This window comes from Zalophus californianus, chromosome X (genome assembly GCF_009762305.2).
Source record: "Zalophus californianus isolate mZalCal1 chromosome X, mZalCal1.pri.v2, whole genome shotgun sequence".
In the NCBI taxonomy this organism is placed as follows: domain Eukaryota; kingdom Metazoa; phylum Chordata; class Mammalia; order Carnivora; family Otariidae; genus Zalophus; species Zalophus californianus.
Genome location: NC_045612.1, coordinates 67,919,867 through 67,941,752, shown reverse-complemented (window position 1 = coordinate 67,941,752; position 21,886 = coordinate 67,919,867). Strand labels below are relative to the sequence as shown.

Here is a 21,886-nt window from a genome sequence, read left to right as displayed (position 1 = left end):
ATTTCCCTCCCCCACCCCTCATCATAAACACAGATCCACATGCAGGAAGCAACCCAGTGCCAACACTGGCTGCCTAATTTACTAACACCAAGGCCTACCCTGCTGCACTCTGGCTGGACTGCCCTTCTCAGTCATGCTTGCCTCAGTCCCAGTGAAACAGACATCTCCCCCAGAAGACAGCACAAACCCCTGACCCCACCACATTTCGCAACTAGAGAGTTCTGCAGTACCTCAGTTCTCATGGAAGTGGTGTCAGGTCTCATTTCACAAGCAGACCAGAGCACACCTAGTTAAAACTCACCACAGTCAGGCCAGGAACCAAACACTGCACACAGCAGGCAAGTAGAACTTCCAAGGATGACTGGCCTGAAGGATAGAGCAGACAAAACACAATAGCAGAGTGCAAACAGCACACACCAGAGACACTCCCTGAAACATCAGGTCCTGGACACTACACGACCTCTTCTTCATAAGGCCATTACTTTCACGAGCAAGAGACATAACTGGTATTTCTAACACACAGAAGAAGGCAGAGACTTAAACAAAATGCCAAGACAGAGGAATTTATCTCAAATGAAAGAACAAGAGAAGGCCAAGGCCAGAGATGTAACCAAAAGAGATATAAGTAACATGCCTGATGGAGAATTTAGAGCAATAATCATAAGGATACTCACTGGCCTTCAGAAAACAAATAGAAGACACCAGTGAGACCCTTACCACATAAATAAAAGAGTTAAAAAAGAATCAGAGATGAAGAATGCAATGAATGAGATTGGAAATAGGCTTGATGCAATGAACAGCAGGCTGGAAGAAGCTGAGGAATGAATTAGTGACCTAGAAGACAAAAAAAAAAAAAAGGAAAATAATGAAGCTGAACAAAAGAGACAAAGAAGAATTATGCAACATGAGAAGAGATTTAGGGAACTGAGTGACTCCATGAAATGTAGTAACAATTATATTATAGGAGTCCCAGAAGAAGAAGAAGAGAGAGAAGAGGGGGCAGAAAATTTATATGAGGAAATAATAGTTGAAAACGTCCCTAATCTGGGGAAGGAAACAGTCATCCACATCCAGGAGGCACAGAGAACTCCCATCAAAATCTAATAAAAGCAGGCCAACACTGAGACATATTATAATTAAATTTGCAAAATATACTGATAAAGAAAACATCTTAAAAGCAGCAAGACACAAGAAGTCCTTAACTTACAAGGTAAGACCCCCTAAGGCTAGCTGGAGATTTCTCAACAGAAACTTGGCAAACCAGAAGGGAGTGGGATGATAAATTCAAAGTGCCAAATGGAAAAAATCTGCAGCCAAGAATACTCAATCCACCAAGGCTATCATTCAGAATAGAAGGAGAAATAAAGAGTTGCTCAGACAAACAAAAACTAAAGGAGTTTGTGACGACTAAACCAGCCCTGCAAGAGAGATTAAAGGGGACTCTGAGTGCAAAGGAGAGACCAAAAGTGACAAAGACAAGAAAGGATCAGAGAAAATCTCCAGAAACAGTTACAAAACAAGTAATGAAATGGAAATAAATATATATCTACCAATAATTACTTTGAATGTAAGTGGACCAAACACTCCAATCAAAAGGCATAGGGCTGGTACCTGGGTGGTGTAGTCAGTTGAGTGTTCAACTCTTGGTTTCAGCTCATGTCATGATCTTGGGGTCATGAGATCAAGCCCTGCATCAGGCTCCATGCTCAGTGCAGAGTCTGCTTGGGATTCTTTCGCCCCTCTCCCTCCGCTCCTCCCTGCTGGTCTCTCTCTCTCTCTCTCTCTCTCAACTAAATAAATAAATCTTTAAAAAAATATATACGGTGTCGGAATGGATAAAATACAAGACCCATCTATATGCTGCCTACAATAGACTCATTTACTCACCTGAAGATTGAAAATGAGGGGATGGAAAAATATTATGCAAATGGACATCAAAAGAAAGGAGTAGCAATATTTATATTGGAAAACTAGACTTTAAACAAAGACCATAAGAACAGATACAGAAGGCAGAGGCAGAAGCAACATGGAGGAGACAGCACTGATTTGGGGGCACAGCCTCTTCCACCATGAGCCTCTTCAAAAAACCTAAGACTGAGATGACAATGGAGGCACTACAGGAATGGCAGGAGGACGAATTAAACATGGGTCCACACTCTGTGCTCGTACAGTAGTGAAGAACAACGCCCATGTGCTCATGAATTGGCATAACAATAAGAAGTTCCTGGGCCATGTGAAAGCCAGTGACAGGCACTGCAACATGGTGGTGGAGAATGTCAAAGAGATGTGAACCAACATCCCCAAGAAGGGCAAGGGCAAGAAGAAATACAAGCCAGTCAGCAAAGACCACTACATCTCTAAAATGTTCCTGACTGGGGACTTGGACATCATGGCTCTGCAGAACTATCATTGCAGGCAAGTAGGGGCCTCCTCCCCACTGGCAGAATATTCTTGCACATCCTACAAAGACCTGCCTTTGTATTGGGAATAAGAATGTCCTGTGTTTCATCAGTGGCAAAAAAAAAAAAAAAGGGCACTATGTCATAATAAAGGGGATGATCCAACAAGAACATCTAACCATGATGAATATTCATGCACCCAACATGGAAGCACCTGAATATATAAAACAATTAATAACAAACATAAAGAAACTCATTGACAGTAACACAATAATAGTAGGGGACTTCAACAACCCATGTACATCAATGGAAAGATCATTTAAACAGAACATCAACAAGGAAACAATGGCTTTGAATGGCACACTGGACCAGATGGACTTAACAGATATATTCACAACATTCCATCCTAAAACAGTAAAATGTACATTCTTTTAAAGATTATGGGATATTCTCCAGTATTAATCACATATTGGGTCACAAATAAGGCATCAACTAATACAAAGATTGAAATCATGCCATGAAATTTTTCTGATCACAACACTATGAAACTAGAAGTCAATCACAAGAAAAACTGTGGAAAGACTACAAATACATGGAGGTAAAACAACATGCTACTAAACAATGACTGGGTCAACCAAGAAATCAAAGAAGGAATTAAAGAGTTCAGAGAAACAAATGAAAATGAGAACACAACAGTCAAAACGCTTGGGAAGCAAAAAAGCGGTCCTAAGAGGGAAGTATAAGGCAATACAGGCCTAAATCAAGAAGCAAGAAAAACCTGAAATCAGCAACTTAACATTTCACCTAAAGGAGGTAGAAAGAAAACAACAAATGAAGCCTAAATCTAGCAGAAGGAAGGATATAGTAAAGATTAGAGCAGAAATAAATGATACAGAAACTAAAACAAAACAAAACAACAAAAACAGATCAATGAAATCGAGCTGGTTCTTTGAAATAATTAATAAAGTTGATAAACCTCTAGCCAGACTTATCAAAAGAAAAGAGAAAGAGCCCAAATGAATAAAATTACAAATGAGAGAAGAGAAAGAACAAAACATCACAGAAATACAAACTATTATAAGAAAATATCATGAAAAGGGGTGCCTGGGTGGCTCAGTCAGTTAAGTGTCTGCCTTTGCCTCAGGTCATGATCCCAGGGTCCTGGGATGGAGTCCCACATCAGGCTCTCTGCTCAGCAGGAAGCCTGCTTCTCCCTCTCCCACTCCCCCTGCTTGTGTTCCCTCTCTTGCTGTCTCTCTCTGTCAAATAAATAAAATCTTAAAAAAAAGAAAATATTATGAAAAACCATATGCCAACAAATTAGACAACCTGGAAGAAATGGATAAATTCTAGAAACATATAAACTACCAAACTGAAACAGGAGGAAACAGAAAACTTGAATGACTGATAACTAGCAAAGAAACAGAAATCAAAAAATTCCCAACAAACAAAACTCCAGGGCCAGATGGCTTCCAAGGGGAATTCTAACAAACATTTAAAGAAGAGGTAATATCTATTCTTCACAAACTATTCCAAAAAGTAGAAAAGGAAGGAATACTTACAAACTCATTCCATGAGGTCAGCATTACCCTGATACCAAAACCAGATAAAGACTCCACTAAAAAAAATGACTGTAGGCCAATATCTCTGATGAACATGTATGTAAAAATTCTCACCAAAAATACTAGCAAATCAAATCCAAGAGTACATTAAACAGTCATTCAACATGATCAAGTGGGATTTATTCCTGGGCTGCAAGGGTGGTTCAATATTCCACAAATCAATCAACATGATACACCACATTAATGAAAGAAAAGATAAGAACCATAAGATCATTTCAATAGATGCACAAGGAGCATTTGACAAAGTACAACATCCATTCATGATAAAAATGCTCAACAAAGTAGGTTTAGCCGGAACATACCTCAACATAATAAAGGTCATATATGAAAAACCCATCCTCAATGGGGAACGCCTGAGAGCATTTCCTCTACCATCAGGAAGAAGACAGGGATATCCAGTCTCACCCCTGTTGTTTAACAGAGTAGTGGAAGTCATAGCCACAGCAATCAAACAACAAAAATAAATAAAAGGCATCCAAATCAGAAAGGAAACAGTCAAACTTTCACTATTTTCAGATGACATGATACTCTATATAGAAGACCAAAAACATTCCACCAGAAAATTGTTAGTACTGCTACATGAATTCAGTAAAGTTTCAGGATACAAAATCAACATACAGAAATCTGTTTTATTTCTATACCGTAATAATGAAGCAGCAGAAAGAGAAATCGAAGATTCGATCCCATTTACAATTGCACCCAAAACCATAAAATACCTAGGAATAAACCTATCCAAAGAGGCAAAAGACCTATACTCTGAAAAGTAGAAAACACTGATGAAAGAAATTGAAAATATCACAAAGAAATGGAAAGACATTCCATGCTCATGGATTGGAAGAACAAATATTGTTAAAATGTCTATACTGGATCATATGGTAGCTCTATTTTCAACTTTTTGAGGAACCTCCATACTGTTTTCCAGAGTGGCTCTACCAGCTTGCATTCCCACCAACAGTGTAGGAGGGTTCCCCTTCCTCTGCATTCCCACCAACATGTGTCATTTCCTGACTTGTTAATTTTAGCAATTCTGACTGGTGTGAGGTGATATCTCATTGAGGTTTTGATTTGGATTTCTCCGATGCCAAGCGATGTTGAGCACTTTTTCATGTGTCTGTTGGCCATTTGGATGTCTTCTTTGGAAAAATGCCTGTTCATGTCTTCTACCCATTTCTTGATTGGATCATTTGTTTTTTGGGTGTTGAGTTTAAGAAGTTCTTTATAGATTTTGGATACTAGCCCTTTATCTGATATGTCATTTGCCCCAAAGATACAAATGTAGGGATCCAAAGGGGTACGTGCACCCCAATGTTTATAGCAGCAATGTCCACAATAGCCAAACTGTGGAAAGAGCCAAGATGTCCATTTACAGATGAATGGATAAAGAAGATGTGGTGTGTATATATATACACACACACACACACACACACACACACACACACACACACACACACACAATGGAATATTATGCATCCATCAAAAGGAATGAAATCTTGCCATTTGCAATGACATGGATGGAACTGGAGGCTGTAGTGATCAAAACAGTATGGTACTGGCACAAAAACAGACACATAGATCAGTGGAACAGAATAAAAATACCAGAAATGAACCCATGTATCCATGGTCAGTTAACCTTTGACCAAGCTGCAAAAGATAAACAATAGGAAAAAGATAGTCTCTTCAACAAATGGTGTTGGGAAAACTGGAAAGCAACATACAAAAGAATGAAGCTGGACCACTTTCTCACACCATATACAGAAAGAAATTCAAAATGCATTAGAGATTAGGGCACCTGGGTAGTTCAGTTGGTTAAGCATCCAACTCTTGGATTGATCTCAGGGTTGTGAGATTGAGCCCTGTGTTGGGTTCCATAATCAGTGTGGAGTCTGCTTAAGACTCTCTCTCTCTCACTCTGCTCCTCCCCCTCCTCTCTAAAAAAAATAAATAAATCTTTTAAAAATGCATTAAAGATCTAAATCAGAAAACTGAAATCATCAAAATCCTAGAGAGGATCACAGGCAATAACCTCTTTGACATCAGCCATGGTAACTTCTTTCTAGATATGTCTCCTAAGGCAAGGGAAACAAAAGCAAAAATAAACTATTGAGACTTCATCAAAATAAAAAGCTTCTGCATAGTGAAGGTAACAATCCACAAAAACTAAAAGGCAACCCATGGAATGGGAGAAGATATTTGCAAATGACATATATAATAAAGAGTTAGTATCCAAAATATATAAAAAATGTATAAAACTCAACACTGAAAAATGAATAATCCAATTAGAAAATGGGCAGAGGACATAATAAACATTTTTACAAAGAAGACATCCAGATGGCCAACAGACAGATGAAAAGATGTTCTACATCACTGATCATCAGGAAAATGCAAATCAAAACAACAATGAGATATCGTCTCACACCTGTCAGAATGGCTAGAATCAACAACACAAGGAACAACAGGTGTTGGCAAGGATGTGGAGAAAGGGGAACCCTCTTGCACTGCTGGTAGAAATGCAAACTGGTGCACCCACTCTGGAAAACAGTAGGGAGATTCCTCAAAAAGTTAAAAATAGTACTACCCAAAGATCCAACAATTGCATCATTAGGTGTTTACCCAAAAAATACAAAAATACTAATTCAAAGGGATATATACACACTGATGTTTACAGCAGCATTATCTAGAATAGGAAAATTATAGTAACAGCCCAGTTGTCCAGCAACTTATGAATGGATAAAGAAGATGTGGTATATATACACAATGGAATATTTTTCAGCCATAAAAAAGAATGAAATCGGGTGCCTGGGTGGCTCAGTTCGTTGAGCGACTGCCTTTGGCTCAGGTCATGATCCTGGAGTCCCGGGATCGAGTCCCACATCAGGCTCCCTGCTCAGCAGGGAGTCTGCTTCTCCCTCTGACTCTCCTCCCCCTCATGCTGTCTCTCATTCTCTCTCTCTCAAATAAATAAATAAAATCTTTAAAAAAAAAAAAGAATGAAATCTTGCCATTTGCAACGACATGGATGGAGCTAGAGAGTATCATAGTAAGAGAAATAAGTTTGCCAGAGAAAGAAGAATACCATATGATTTCACTCATATGTGGAATTTAAGAAACAAGACAAGAAAGCAAAGGGGGATAAAAGAGAGAGGCAAACCAAGAAACAGTCTCTTAACTATGGAGAAGAAACTAGTGGTTATCAGAGGTAAAGTAGGAGGGGATGGGTTAAATAGGTGATTGGGACAAGGAGTGCACTTGTAATGAGTACTGGTGTTGTATGGAAGTGTTGAATCATTATATTGTACACCTGAAACTAATACTACACTGTATGTTAAATAACTGGAATTTAAATAAAAACTTAAAAAATTGATAGGAGGCAATAAATGATATATATTGATAAAGGGGCTAACCCATCAAGATGATGTAACAATTGTAAACATGCACAAAATGAACAATAGAGCACCCAAATATAAGAAGCTAACATTAACAGAATTGAAAGGAACAGCAGATAGTATTAAAATTTTAAGCTTGAGACTATAGAAAAACTAGAGAGAAGATCAGTAAGAAAATAGAGGACTTGAACAACACTATAAACCAATTAGTCTAACAGACATATGTAGAACACTGAACCCAACAACAGAAAAATACATGTTCTTCTCAAATGTACATGGAACATTTGCCATTATAAACCATATAATAGGCTACAAAACAAATCTTTGGGTCATACTATTTTTAACTTTTTGAGGAACCTCCCTACTGTTTTCCAGAGTGGGTGCATCAGTTTGCATTTCTACCAGCAGTGCAAGAGGGTTCCCCTTTCTCCACATCCTTGCCAACACCTGTTGTTCCTTGTGTTGTTGATTCTAGCCATTCTGACAGGTGTGAGATGATATCTCATTGTCATTTTGATTTGCATTTTCCTGATGATCAGTGATGTAGAACAACTTTTCATGTGTCTGTTGGCCATCTGGATGTCTTCTTTGGAAAAATGTCTATTATGTCCTCTGCCCATTTTCTAACTGGCTTATTCATTTTTCACTGTTGAGTTTTATACATTTTTTATATATTTTGGATATTCTTTATTATATATGTCATTTGCAAATATCTTCTCCCATTCCATGGGTTGCCTTTTAGTTTTTGTGGATTTTAAATTTAAAAGATTGAAATCATACAAAGTTTCTTTTCTGACACAATGGAATTAAACTGGAAATGAATAACAACAAAAACTATAAAATTTAAAATATGGGGAAATTAAACAACACACCCCTTTTTCAATTTATAACTAATCAGCTTATAAGGTCTTAATCTTTTGCTATATTTACTTCATGTATTCTTAAAAAAATTTTTATTTGAGTATGGCTGACAGAATGTTTTATCGGTCTCAGGTGTACAACATTGTGATTCAACAAGAGTATGTTTTGCTAAAAAATAAACTTTTAAGCAATGGATCAAGGAATAAATTACAAGTGACAATAGAAAATACTTTGAAATGAATGAATATATAAAGGCAACATACCAAATCTTAAAAGATACAGTAAAAGCAGTACTCAAGAGGTAAATTTATGGCTTTTTTTTTCCTAAAGATTTTATTTATTTACTTGAGAGAGAGAGAGCACAGAGGGAGAGGGAGAAGCAGACCCCCACTGAGCAGGAGCCTGATGTGAGGCTCAATCTCAGGACCCTGGGATCATGACCTGAGCCAAAGGCAGACACTCAACCAACTGAGCCATGCAGCCACCCCAAATTTATGGTTTTAAATACCTACATTATTAAAGAGCAAAAATATCAAATCAATGACCTTACCTTACACCTTAAGGAACTAAAACAGAAGAGAAAACTAAATTCAAAGCTAGCAGAAGGAAGGATATAATAAAGAACAGACTTGAGAAAAACAAAATAGAGAACTCAAAAACAATAGAATCAATGAAACTGAAAGTTGGGACCTTGAAAAAAATCAACAGAATTCACAAACCTTTAACTAACCAGAACAGGAGAGAGGACTCAAATTACTAATATCAGAAATATAGTGGAGATAGTAATAGAGAACTTACATAAATAGAAAGGATTATAATAGAATAGTAGGAACAATTATATGCAAACAAATTGGATAACCTAGATGAAATGGACAAATTCCTGAAAACACAGAAATTTCCAAAATTGAGTCAAGAAGAAAGAAAATCTGAACAGACTTTAAAAAGATTGAATCAATAATCAAAAACCTCCCAACAACAAAAATCCAAGACCAGATAGCTTCAGTGGTGAATTGTACCAAATATTTAAAGAAGAATAAACACCCATCCTTTTCAAACTCTTACAAAAAAATCAAAGAGAGAACACTTCCTAACTTACTCTATGATGCCAGCATTACCCTTATGCCTGTGGTGGATAAAGACGTCACAAGAAAAGAAAATGACATACAAATATCTCATGAATATAGATGTAACACTACTGAAAAATTACCAGCAAACCAAATTCAGCAGCATATTAGAGGATTATACATCATGGTCAAGTGAGATGTATCCAAGAAATATAAGTCTACTTCAACATATGAAAATCAATAAGAGAATAAAGGAAAAAATATACAGTCATCTCCACTGATGCTAGAAAAGTATTTGACAAGATACCACAAACTTTCATGAATAAAAAATAGTCAAGAAACTAGGAATACTGCACAAGGTTTCCTTTTTCTCCACATCCTTGACAACACTTGTTGTTTCTTGTTTTTTATTTTAGCTATTCTGACAGGTGTGGGGTGATATCTCATTGTGGTTTTGATTTGCATTTCCCTGGTGATGAGTGATGATGAGCATTTTTCAGGTGTCTGTTGGCCATCTGGATGTCTTATTTGGAGAAATGTCTCTTCATGTCTTCTGCCCATTTTTTAATTGGATTGTTTTGTGGGTGTTGAGTTGTATCAGTTCTTTATACATTTTTAGATACTAATCCTTTATCAGATATGTCATTTGCAAATATCTTCTCCCATTTAGTAGGTTGCCTTTCAGTTTTGTTGGCTGTTTTCTTTGATGTGCAGAAGCTTTTTATTTTGATGCAGTCCCATAGTTTATTTTTGCTTTTATTTCCCTTACCTCAGGAGACAGATCTAAAAAAAAATGTTGCTAGGGTCGATGTCAGAGAAATTATTGCTTGTGCTCTCTTCTAGGATTTTTATGGTTTCAGGTCTTACATTTAGGCCTTTAATCTAATATGGAGGTTCTTCAAAAAGTTAAAAATAGAACTGCCCTATGATCCAATAATCACACTACTGGGTATTTACTGGAAAATGCAAAAACGCTAATTCAAAAAGATACATGCACCCCTATGTTTTTTTGCAGCATTATTTACAATAGTCAAACTATGGAAGCAGCCTAAGTGTTCATCAATAGTTGAATAGCTAAAGATGTGGTATATATTCATTCAATGGAATATTATTCAGCCATAAATAAGAATTAAATCTTGCCATTTGCAACAAAATGGACAGAGGTAGAAAGTATAATGCTAAGCAAAACAAGTAAGAGATAGACAACAAATACCATATGATTTCATTCATATGTAGAATGTAGAAAGTAAAAAAACAAAAGAAAAAAGAGAGAGAAACCAAGAAACAGACTCTTAACTATAGAGAACAAACTGATGGTTAGCAGAGGGGAGGCTGGTGGGGGGATGGGTGAAATAGTGACAGGGATTAAGGAGTGCACATGTGGTGATGAGCACTGAGTAATGTACAGAATTGTTGAATCACTGTATTGTACACCAGAAACTAATATAACATTGTATGTTAACTGTACTAGAAATAAATGTTTTTGAAAAAAGAAACCAGAAATAGAAGTGAAGTTTCTCAACTTGATAAAGGGCATTTATGGAAAACACACAGCTAACAGTATACTCAATGACAAAAGATTAAAAACTTTTTACTTCAGATAAAAAACAAGGAAAGGATGCCTTTTTTAATCACTTTGATTCAGTGTTGTACTGAAAGTTGTAGGCAGTGCAATAAGGCCAAGAAAAGGAAAAAAAATCCAAATTGGAAAGAAGGAATGAAATTATTTTTATTGGCAGATGATGTGATCCTACTGTACAAATAATTCTAAGGAATCCACTGAAAAATCTCTTAGAGCTAATAAGCAAATTTAGCAAAATTACAGAATATAAGGTCAACAATACATACCAGTTTTATTTCTATGAACTAGCAATGAACAATCAGAAAAGGAAATTTAAAAAAAAGATTCCGAGTTGAGATCCCAGTAGTTAAGATGGTGGAGGAGTAGGGGACCTTAATTTTATCTGGTCCCTGTAATTCAGCTACATAGTTATCAAATCATTCTGAACAAATGCAAAATAAATCGGATATCTAAGAAAAGAATTGCTGCAATTCTACAAATAAAAAAGTGACCACTTTTTGGAAGGTAGGATGTCTGGAGATGTGAATCTGGGTGATATATCTGAAGATAGAGTGGAGGGGCAGGAGCTAGCTTAAGGAAGCCACCACAAAGTATTATGAGCAGTGGAGTGCAAAATCAGAACTTTCAGAAGTCGGCTAACAGTGTGGGGCATCCCTGGCTTAAAGGTGCTCAGGTGGTGAAGCAGGGCAGAATCCTAGGTGCGACAGTGTGGTGTCATGATCCCCGGGGTCACAAGAACAGGGGTGACTGAATGTGGCAGTTTCCAGGCTTCGGAGTGTGGAAACTTGGCTGAAAACAGAGGGTCTAGGCACTGGCTTTCTGCTCAGTGTTGCAAACTGCTGCACTGTCAAGCAACTGTTCTCCAGGCAGGGGCCCAGCAAAAGGCAGAAGTGCAGTGAGACCCCCCGACTCCTTCCCCCAGGAGGAATGGCATGGGTTCACATCACAGGAGTCCATAAAGTTTGGAGACTAGAAAGTGGGACATTTGCCTGAGATAAAAATGCTCAGTCACAGGCTGGGTGAACACAGAGTTCAAGTGGAAACCAGGGAGACAAGAGTGATTGACTGCTTTTCTGTGAGGGCTCACTGAAGAGTCAGGTAGGCAGTATTTAAACTCTAGGGCTAGAGATCTGGGTGCTGCCATTTTAATCCCCCCCATTGGTGCTGAAAGCCTTCAGGGAGCAAAACAGTGCCATATGGTGCAATCTGCATCCCTTTACACTGAGCCTACCCCCTGGAAAGGGGGACGCAATTCTACCTGGGCAAGGATACCTGAGAATCAGTGCAACTGGCCCCTCCCCCAGAAGACCAGTAGGAACAAATCACTAGCATGAAGTTTACTGATCACAGAGAACTGCAAAACTTCAGCACTTGGGGGAAACAGAATATAGCATTCATGTTTATATTATTATTGTTATTATTATTTAGTCTTTTAGTTTTATTTTTTCCAGCTATTTTCTTTTTTCAATTCTTTTTTCATGTTTATCTATATATGTTTTATATATACATATATATATTATTTTTGGTTTCCTTCATTGTATTTTGTTGTATTTTTTTATATACAGGTTTTTCTTTCTTTCCCATTTTGAGATCTATTTTCTTAATCAAACAAACCAAAATACCCCCAGGATTTAGTTTACTGTTTTGTTCTGGTTTACTTCTTATTTGGCTTTTTTATTTTGATTCGTTTCCATTTTCTTCTGGTTAGTTTTGTTTGTATTTTTCTGGTGTTGTTAATTTTGTCTTTTCTCTCTCTTTCTTTTATTCATTTCTGGGCATAATGATGAGATGGAGAAATTCAACCCAAAAGAAAGAACAGGAAGAAGTACTCACTGCTGGGGATTTAAACAGGAAGAAGTACTCCTGCTGGGACAGGATATAAGTAAGACATCAGAACTAGAATTCAAAACAATTATAAAGGCACTAGCTGGGGTGGAAAAAAGCATAGAAGACGGTAGACAATTCCTTACTGTACAAATAAAAGAACTAAAATCTAATCAGGTCAAAGTTAAAAATGCGGTTCCTGAGATGCAATAAAAAAATGGAGGCTCTAACAGCTAGTGTAAATGAGACAGAAGACAGAGTCAGGGATACAGAAGACAAAATGATGGAAAACAAGCTGAGAAAAAGAGAGAAACACAGCTATTGGATCATGAAAGGAGAATTAGAGAAATCAGTGATACCATAAAGCAAAATAATATTCAAATAATAAGGGTCCCAGAAAATGAGGGGGGGACAGAAGGGTTATTTAAACAAATTATAACTGAGAACATCCCTAATCTGGGGAAGGAAACAGGCATTCAAGTTGAGGAGGCATACAGAACCCTCCCTTCAAAATCAATAAAAACAGGTCAACACCTTGACATATGATAATGAAACCTGAAAATTTCAGAAATAAAGAGAAAATCCTGAAAGCAGCTCTGGAAAAAGATCCTTAACCTACAAGGGTAAAAAGATAAAGCTGGCAGCAGATCTGTCCACAGAGATCTGCCAGGCCAGAAAGGACTGGCTAAGTGGGAAAAATATGCAGCCAAGAATACTTTATCCAGCAAGGCTGCCATTCAAAATAGAAGGATAGATAGTTTCCAGGAAAAACAAAAACTAAAGGAATTTGTGAACACTAAACCAGCCCTGCAAGAAATATTAGAGGGTTTCCTTTGAGTGAAAAGAGAGCCCCAAAGTAACAAAGACCAGAAAGGAACAGAGACAATCTACAGAAACAGAGACTTTACAGGTCATAAAATGACACTAAATTCATACCTTTCAATAATTACTCTGAATGTAAATGGACAAAAAACTCCAATAAAAAAAAACACAGGGTATCAGATTGTATTGAAAAATAAGACCCATCGAAATGCTATCTATAAGAGACTATTTTTAGACCCAAAGGCACTCCCAGATTGAAAGTAAGGGGGTGGAGAACCATTTATCATACAAATGGACATTAAAAGAAAGCTGGAGTAGCCATACTTATATCAGACAAAGTAGATTTTAGACCAAAGACTGAAATAAGAAATGAAGAAAGATACTATATCATAATAAAAGGATCTATCCAACAAGATCGAACAATTGTAAATATTTATGCTCCTAATTAGGGAGCAGCCAACTATAAAAACCAATTAACAACAATACTAAAGAAACACGGTGGTAACAGTACAATCTTAGTAGTGGACTTTAACACCCCACTCATAGCAATGGACAGATCATCTAAGCAGAAGATCCACAAGGAAACAAAGGCTTTAAATGACACACTACCAGATAGACTTTACAGATATATTCAGAGCCTTTCAGCCTAAAACAACAGAATACATATTCTTCTCCAGGGCACATGAAACATCCTACAGAATAGATCACGAATCAGGTGTCACCTGGTACAAAAAGACTGAGATTACACCATGCATATTTTCAGACCACAATGCTTTATTTTTTTTATTTTAATTTTATTTATTTATTTCAGAGAGACAGAAAGAGAGAGAGCAAGCACAAGTGGGTGGAGAGGCAGAGGGAGGGGCAGACTCCCTGCTGAGCAGGGAGTCCAAGGCAGGGCTCAATCCCAGGACTCTGGGATCATGACCTGAGCCAAAGGCAGATACTTAACTGAGCCACCCAGGCACCCCAGACCACAATGCTTTAAAACTTGAACTCAATCACATGAGAAAATTTGGAAAGAACAAAACTACATGGAGGTTAAAGAGTATTCTAGTAAAGAATGAATGGGTCAACAGGGATATAAGAACAATTAAAAAACACATGGAAACAAATGAAAATGAAAACAAGGTAGTTCAGAACCTTTGGGACGAAGCAAAGGCAGTCCTAAGCAGGAAGTATATAGTGATACAGGCCTTTCTCAAGAAACAAGAAAAGTCTCAAATACACAACATAAACTTACACCTAAAGGAGCTGGAAAAAGAACAGCAAATAAAGCCAAAATCCAGCTGGAAAAGAGAAATAATAAAGATTACAACAGAAATCAATGATACAGAAAAAAAAATAGAACAGATCAAAACTAGGAGCTGGTTCTTTCAAATTAATAAGATAGATAAACCCCTAGCCAAACTTATCAGAAAGAAAAGTGAAAGGACCCAAATGAATAAAATCAGGAATGAAAGAGGAGAAATCACAACCAACACTGAAGAAATACATTGTAAGAGAATATTATGAGCAATTATACAGCAACAAATTAGGCAATCTGGAAGAAATGGATGCATTCCTAGAAACATACATACTACCAAAACTGAAACAGGAACAAATAGAAAACCTGAGCAAACACATAATCAGCAATGAAATTGAAGCAATAATCAAAAATCACCCAATAAACAAGAGTCCAGGGCCAGATGGCCTCCCAGGGGAATTCTACCAAACATTTAAAGAAGAATTAATACCTTTTCTTCTGAAGCTGCTTAAAAAAAAAAAATTGAAGGAAAATTTCCAAACTCATTCTATGAGGCCAGCATTACCTTGATCCCAAAACCAAAGACCCCACCAAAAAGGAGAATTACAGACCAATATCCCTGATGAACATGGATGTAAAAATGTTTACAAAGATACTAGCTAATAGGATCCAACAGTACATTAAAAGGATTACTCACCACCACCAAATAGGATTTATTCTTGGGCTGCGGGGGTGGTTCACCATCCACAAATCAATCAATGTGATACACCACATCAACAAAAGAAAGGACAGAACATTACAATCCTCTCATAGATGCAGAAAAAGCATTTGACAAAATACAGAATCCTTTCTTGATAAAAACCCTCTGCGGTGTACATACCTCAATATCATAAAAACCACATATGAAAAAACCACAGTCGGGGCGCCTGAGTGGCTCAGTCGTTAAGCGTCTGCCTTTGGCTCAGGTCATGATCCCAGGGTCCTGGGATCGAGCCCCACGTCAGGCTCCCTGCTCAGTGAAGAGTCTGCTTTCCCCTCTCCCTCTGCCTGCCTCTCTGCCTACTTGTGCTCTCTGTTAAATAAATAAATTAAATTTTTTAAAAAAAGAGAGAGAAAAAAAAAACACAGCAAATACCATCCTCAATGGGGAAAAACTGACAGCTTGTCCTAAGGTCAAGGAATCCATCCCATTTACAATTGCACAAAAAACCCTAAGATACCTAGAAATAAACATAACTAAAAAGGTAAATGATCTGTGCTCTGAAAACTATGGAACACTTATGAAAGAAATTGAGGAAGACATGAAGAAATGGAAAAACGTTCCATGCTCATGGATTGGAAGAACAAATACTGTTAAAATGTCTATACTACCCAAAGCAGATCACCCATTCAATGCAATCCTTATGAAAATACCATCAACATTTTTCACAGACTTGGAAAAAATAATCTTAAAATTTATATGGAACCAGAAAAGACCCCGAATAGCCAAAGAAATGTTGAAAAAGAAAACCAAAACTGGAGGCATCACAATTCTAGACTTCAGGTTGTATTACATAGCTGTAATCATCAAGACAGTATGATACCGGCACAAAAAAAGACACATAGATCAATGGAACAGAATAGAGAACCCAGAAATGGACCCTCAACTCTATGGGCAACTAATCTTTGACAAAGCAGGAAAGAATATCCATTTGAAAAAAGACAGTCTCTTCAACAAATGGTGTTGGGAAAATTGGACAGCCACATGCAGAAGAATGAAACTGGACCATTTCCTTATACCATACCCAAAAATAGACTCAAAATGGATGAAAGACTTAAATATGAAACAGGAATCCATCAAAATCCTTGAGGAGAACACAGGCAGCATCCTCTTTGACCTCAGCTGCAGCAACTTCTTGCTAGACACGTCTCCAAAGGCAAGGGAAAGAAAAGGCAAAAATGAACTACTGGGACTTCATCAAGATAAAAAGCTTTTGCACAGCAAAGGAAACAGTTGACAAAACCAAAAGACAACTGACAGAATGGGAGAAGATATTTGCAAATGACATATCAAATAAAGGGCTAGTATCCAAAATCTATAAAGAACATATCAAACTCAACACCCAAAGAACAAATAATCCAGTCAAGAAATGGACAGAAGACACAAACAGATATTTCTCCAAAGAAGACATACAAATGGCCAACAGACACATGAAAAAATGCCCCATATCACTCAGCATCAGGGAAATACAAATCAAGACCACAATGAGATACCACCTCACACCAGTCACAATGGCTAAAATTAACAAGTCAGGAAAGGACAGATGTTGGCAAGGATGTGGAGAAAGGGGAACCTTCCTACACTGTTGGTGGGAATGCAAGTTGGTGCAGCCACTCTGGAAAACGGTATGGAGGTTCCTCAAAAAGTTGAAAATAGAGCTACCCTATGACCCAGTAATTGCACTACTGGGTATTTGCCCCAAAGATACAAATGTAGTGATCCAAAATGGAATATTATGCAGCCATCAAGAAGAATGGAATCTTGCCATTTGCAATGACATGGATGGAACCATAGGGTATTATGCTAGGCAAAATATGTCAGTCAGGTAAAGACAATTATCATATGATCTCACTGGTATGTGGACTTTAAGAAACAAAACAGAGGATCATAGGGGAAGACACGAAAAAATTAAAGAAGATGAAGCCAGAGAGGGAGACAAATCATAGGAGACTCTTAAGTATAGGAAACAAACTGAGGGTTGCTGGAGGGGCAGGGGGTGCAGAGATGGAGTAACTGGGTAATGGACATTAAGGAGGGCATGTGATGTAATGAGCACTGGGTATTATATAAGACTGATGAGTCATAGGCCTGTACCTCTGAAACCAATCATACATTATATGTTAAATAATTGAATTTAAATAAAAAATCTTTTAAAAATGGGCAAAAGACATGAATAGACATTTTCCAAAGAAGATATACAGATGCATGATATTATTTAAATCTCACAACAATGCTCTAAATGGCATATAGTAGGTGCTAAGGAAGTATCTGTGGTATGAATGAACAACCATATAAGCAAGGCACCATGTGAGGCAACCTTGGTGGAGAAAGATTAGGTAAATTGCCACAGATCTCCTAGTTAGTAAGTGGCAGAATTCAAACTTTTATAAGACAAAAATACCACTTTTTGGCTTCAGTTCTAACCTGAAATTACAGATAAAGACATCAGGTTCTATTTCGAGAAAGAAGTTAGGTCCTTAATACTACTTTTTGAGTCATATTGAAATTTGAATCTGTTAATTTGGTTGTGTTGTTTTGGTTTCAAGCAGCCTTGACACCCAATTTTCCATTATTTCCTAAACAAGTGACTTAGGAAGATTTGACTTAACCTCTCTGAAACCAAGGTTTTAGGAGACTGTAAAATGAAGATGACAGAATGAAGGTGGAGCCAGAATTGGAAGTGAAGGCTACCTTACTCTCCTGGTTTTTAAATAATGATAACTGATGCAAAATATTAAGAAAACACTGTGCAGGCCAAATAAAATACATCTGCAGGTGACATTTGGCCTGTTAGTCACAAGTTTTGCCTTCTATATTTGTTGAGAGAAGGCAGAGAGTTATGACACTATGGCGGTTAAAGCATGGACTGTGGAACCATACTGCCTGGGTTGCCATCTAAGCTCGGCCATTTACTAGCTCTATGACCCTAGGCAACCTTCTTCATCTGTCTGTGCCTCAGTTTTCTTGTCTTTAAAATGGGAATGTACCTTATAAGGTTGTTATGAGAATTGAGTGTGAGTGTGTGCACGTGTGTGTGTGTGTGTGTGTGTGTGCATGCGTGAGCACCATTTAAAACAGTGCCTGGCATATAACAACTACTCTGCAAATATGTTAAATAAAACAAAATAAAAAAGCTCTAAGCTTCCTTTAACTATTTTCACTAATTCTAACCTGAACTTTGCCTAAGTTTGCACATCTATAAAATGGGGACACTAAGGGTACCTACTTTGTATGGTTATTGTCAGGATAAAGTGATTTAATATAGAGAGAATTAAGATATCTACAGTACTTAGAACATTGCCTAGAACAGATTAAGCACTATGTAAGTGTCAGCTATTATTATTATTAATTTTTAAAATGAATGCTTGGCTAAGCTCATGTAAGTCAGTACTGCAAAACTTTAACATATGCTTAGTAGTGTTTACAAGATGGTATTGATCCTAAGAAGCAAAGCCCATAGTATAATAATGGAGCTGAACTTTTAACCCTTCAATCATTCAAAAAGTAAAATGGTGAAGTCTGAAAATAGTAAAACTTCCTAATCATTGCATAGCCCACTTAATACTCATCAATAAAGCTGAGGTTTATTGTTGAGGTAAAGGTTGAAATAAAATTTGAGATAAAAAGAAAAGCAGCCTGTATCTGCATCTATAAAGGCAACTAATTGAATTTATTTTTAACATCTCAGTACATTTTCCATAATAAATCTAATTATTTTATATAATAAATATATAAAATTTATTTTATATAATAAATATAAAACATATAAAATAATAAAAACTATTGCTTTGTCAAATACATAAGAGAAGGAAGTTGTAAGAAGGGTCGGGTCCTGGGTTGGACAAAACAGCACCCTAACCATAATTTTTAAGATGTTAAGAACCCAGTATAAAGACATAAAGTTATTGTGGAAGGACCTGACAGTGCGTGGGTGACCGAAGGGCCAAATAAGAGTCCTAGTGTGAGGGGACTTGAAATATGCTGGAACCTCATACTGAATGAATGGGGATCATTGCAGGATACAAGTTTAAAGGTGCTAGAAGTAGGATTTCTCAAATTGAAGCAACAATAACTATTAGTGAATCTCATTTGAGAAGAGATGGAAATTCTTCAATGAGAGAGGATAGAGGCAAGGGGAGATCTCACTGTGAGAAAAACAGAAGGTCTGTTGTGAGGAGACAGGATATAATATAAAAACTCCATTGTGAATTTATAAGAACACTATAAAACCATTAGTGATAAGGATAGGTGACTGGGGTAATACAATTGGGGAACATACAGGATAGGATGTTGGGGTTTGTTTCAGGAAATATTGTGGAATTCTGAGTTTGAAAGCATAAGATAGGCTGTGGGAACCATTTTATAAATAAGAAGGGGATGGAATGCTCCATAATGTGACAGGACAGGGTACAAGAGGAGACTCTAGATTTATAAAAGGGATGATCTAATGAAATGGGACAAGAAATGAGGCTCCCATGGGACTGGGAAGGAAGTATTAGAAATCCCAGTGGAAAAGGATAGTGTTTTCCTAGTTTGAGAAGACAGGGGAAAAGGACAACCCTAAAGGGAATTGAGATAAAATAATAATAATAAAAAAACTTAGAGAAAGAGGATGGCAAAATGTGGGGCTAACAATAAAAGAGAACTGCAGGAGGTGGGGATTAGTTTTCAAAACAGATAAGAAGGGGGGAGTATCATTAGAAAAGTAGTAATGGTAACTGAAAAGAAAAGTAGTGACCTTAGGGAGGGGTGTGAGATATTGTGGAAACTCTTGTGGGAGGGTAAAGAGGACACTAATGTGAGAAGAGAGTGGACAAGGCATGACCATATTGTGATAAAAGCAGGGTGCCTAGTATGAGGTGTGAGAAAATAATGTGAGGACCCTAATGGAAAGGAGTGAATGCTCCTCAAAGCAGGAGAGCAGAAGATGAAAGGGAACCCCAGTGTGATAAAATCAGGTACTCTAATGTGAGGGGACAGGACAAGGTGTATTGTAGGACCCTCATTCCACTGGAGAAGATGACAGAATGGTAAAGCCCACAGGGAAAGAGAATAAAGGGCCCGTTTTCACTTTGTGAAAAGGGGAGACCCAGTGGGATAAAACAAGGCATACTGTGGGGTCCTATGTGGGAGAAGCTGTGAAGCACTTATGCCAGTGTGAGAGGATCATGGAAAAAGGATGAATTCCAGTGTTGGAAAAAAGAGAGCTAGTAAGAGAGTACAGGAAATATTTCGGGATTCCTTAGTGGGAAGGAATGCGAAAATGTGGGGCTCCTAGTTGGATGCATTGGTGGGATTCAGAGTGCAAGCAGTTTAGCGATACAGGGTGTGTTGTTTTCTCAATTGCGTAGGGTGGAAGCCCCCAGAACGAGAACACCAGGCACAAGTGGTTGTCCTATATGAGAAAAGGGGGCTCTAGTGGAAAGTGCCAGGAGATTCTTGTGGGTAAGGCCAGGGAATAATGTAAAAAGCCCTCAGTGGGAAGCGATGGCGACACGGTGGGACCCTCGTGGGTGAAGAAATATTGTGAGAAGCCAGAGGCTGGAGATGAGGAGGTCTCCAGAGAGCTAAGAACAAACAAACAACCCCCACCCCTCAAAAAAAAAAAAAAAAAAAAAGCCCTGCAGTGTGAGGGTTAAGAACACGCGGGAGGGGGACACCAGTGTGAAGGGTACGACAGACAATTATGCTGGAGCATAATTTCCCCACCGTAGGTGCCCAGCTCCACTTACCCAGGCAGAGTTCAAAGACGTAGGCATAGTAGGACCAAAGCACAACGAGGACGATAACAAGCACTGGCACCCAGGAAAGTACTCGGCGGCAGCATCGCAGCCCCCCGGACAGAGCCATCTTCCAGCCCCGCCGCATCTTTGGATCGAAGATCGACCGAGCAGGCCTGCCGGCGCTGGGTCGGAACTGCCCGGCAGGCAGCTGGGAGGCTGGAAGGCGCGCTGTGCGGCGCTCCACTGCCTAGCCTGGCGGGAACCGTCTCACCAAACCGATACCACCTGTAAGGCTGCGGGGCAGAGTGCGCCCTGCCTGGCACAATAGGCATGAGTCATGGCGAGGAGGAACTGGCCTTGTTGGAGCGGAAGGTGATCCGCCCGGCAGTCGAGGCCGGGCACGCTCAGAGGGAATGCGGTCCCTCCCCTTTTCTCCTCTTCCACCCCCTTGCTACAGCGCTAGATGCAGAGCTGGACCTCCGCAAAACGGTGAAGCGGAAGAAATTTGGGTCCGCCCATCTGTCTTTACTGCACTGCGTCCCCCTTCGTCTCCTTTCTGATCTCTCTTTCGTTTTTTTGTCTCTCTTTGTTTCCCCCCTC

The 21,886-nt window shown here is 38.3% G+C and overlaps 1 protein-coding gene and 1 pseudogene across 3 annotated transcripts in view; one reads left to right on the top strand and one right to left on the bottom strand.

The window, feature by feature from the left end:
• Positions 1-21,431, bottom strand: part of ZDHHC15 (zinc finger DHHC-type palmitoyltransferase 15) — a 152,246-nt gene extending 130,815 nt beyond the window's left edge. For all 3 annotated transcript variants that reach the window (XR_003522533.1, XR_003522534.1, XM_027607767.1), the window contains exon 1: positions 21,296-21,431. Coding sequence is in view for 1 of the 3 variants with exons in the window: in XM_027607767.1 (XP_027463568.1) it covers positions 21,296-21,431 (136 nt within the window). In the remaining 2 variants the exon portion in view is untranslated. The remainder of the gene's footprint in view (positions 1-21,295) is intronic.
• On the top strand, positions 2,070-2,423 carry LOC113930582 (annotated as a pseudogene).
• Positions 21,432-21,886: the final 455 nt, after the last annotated feature.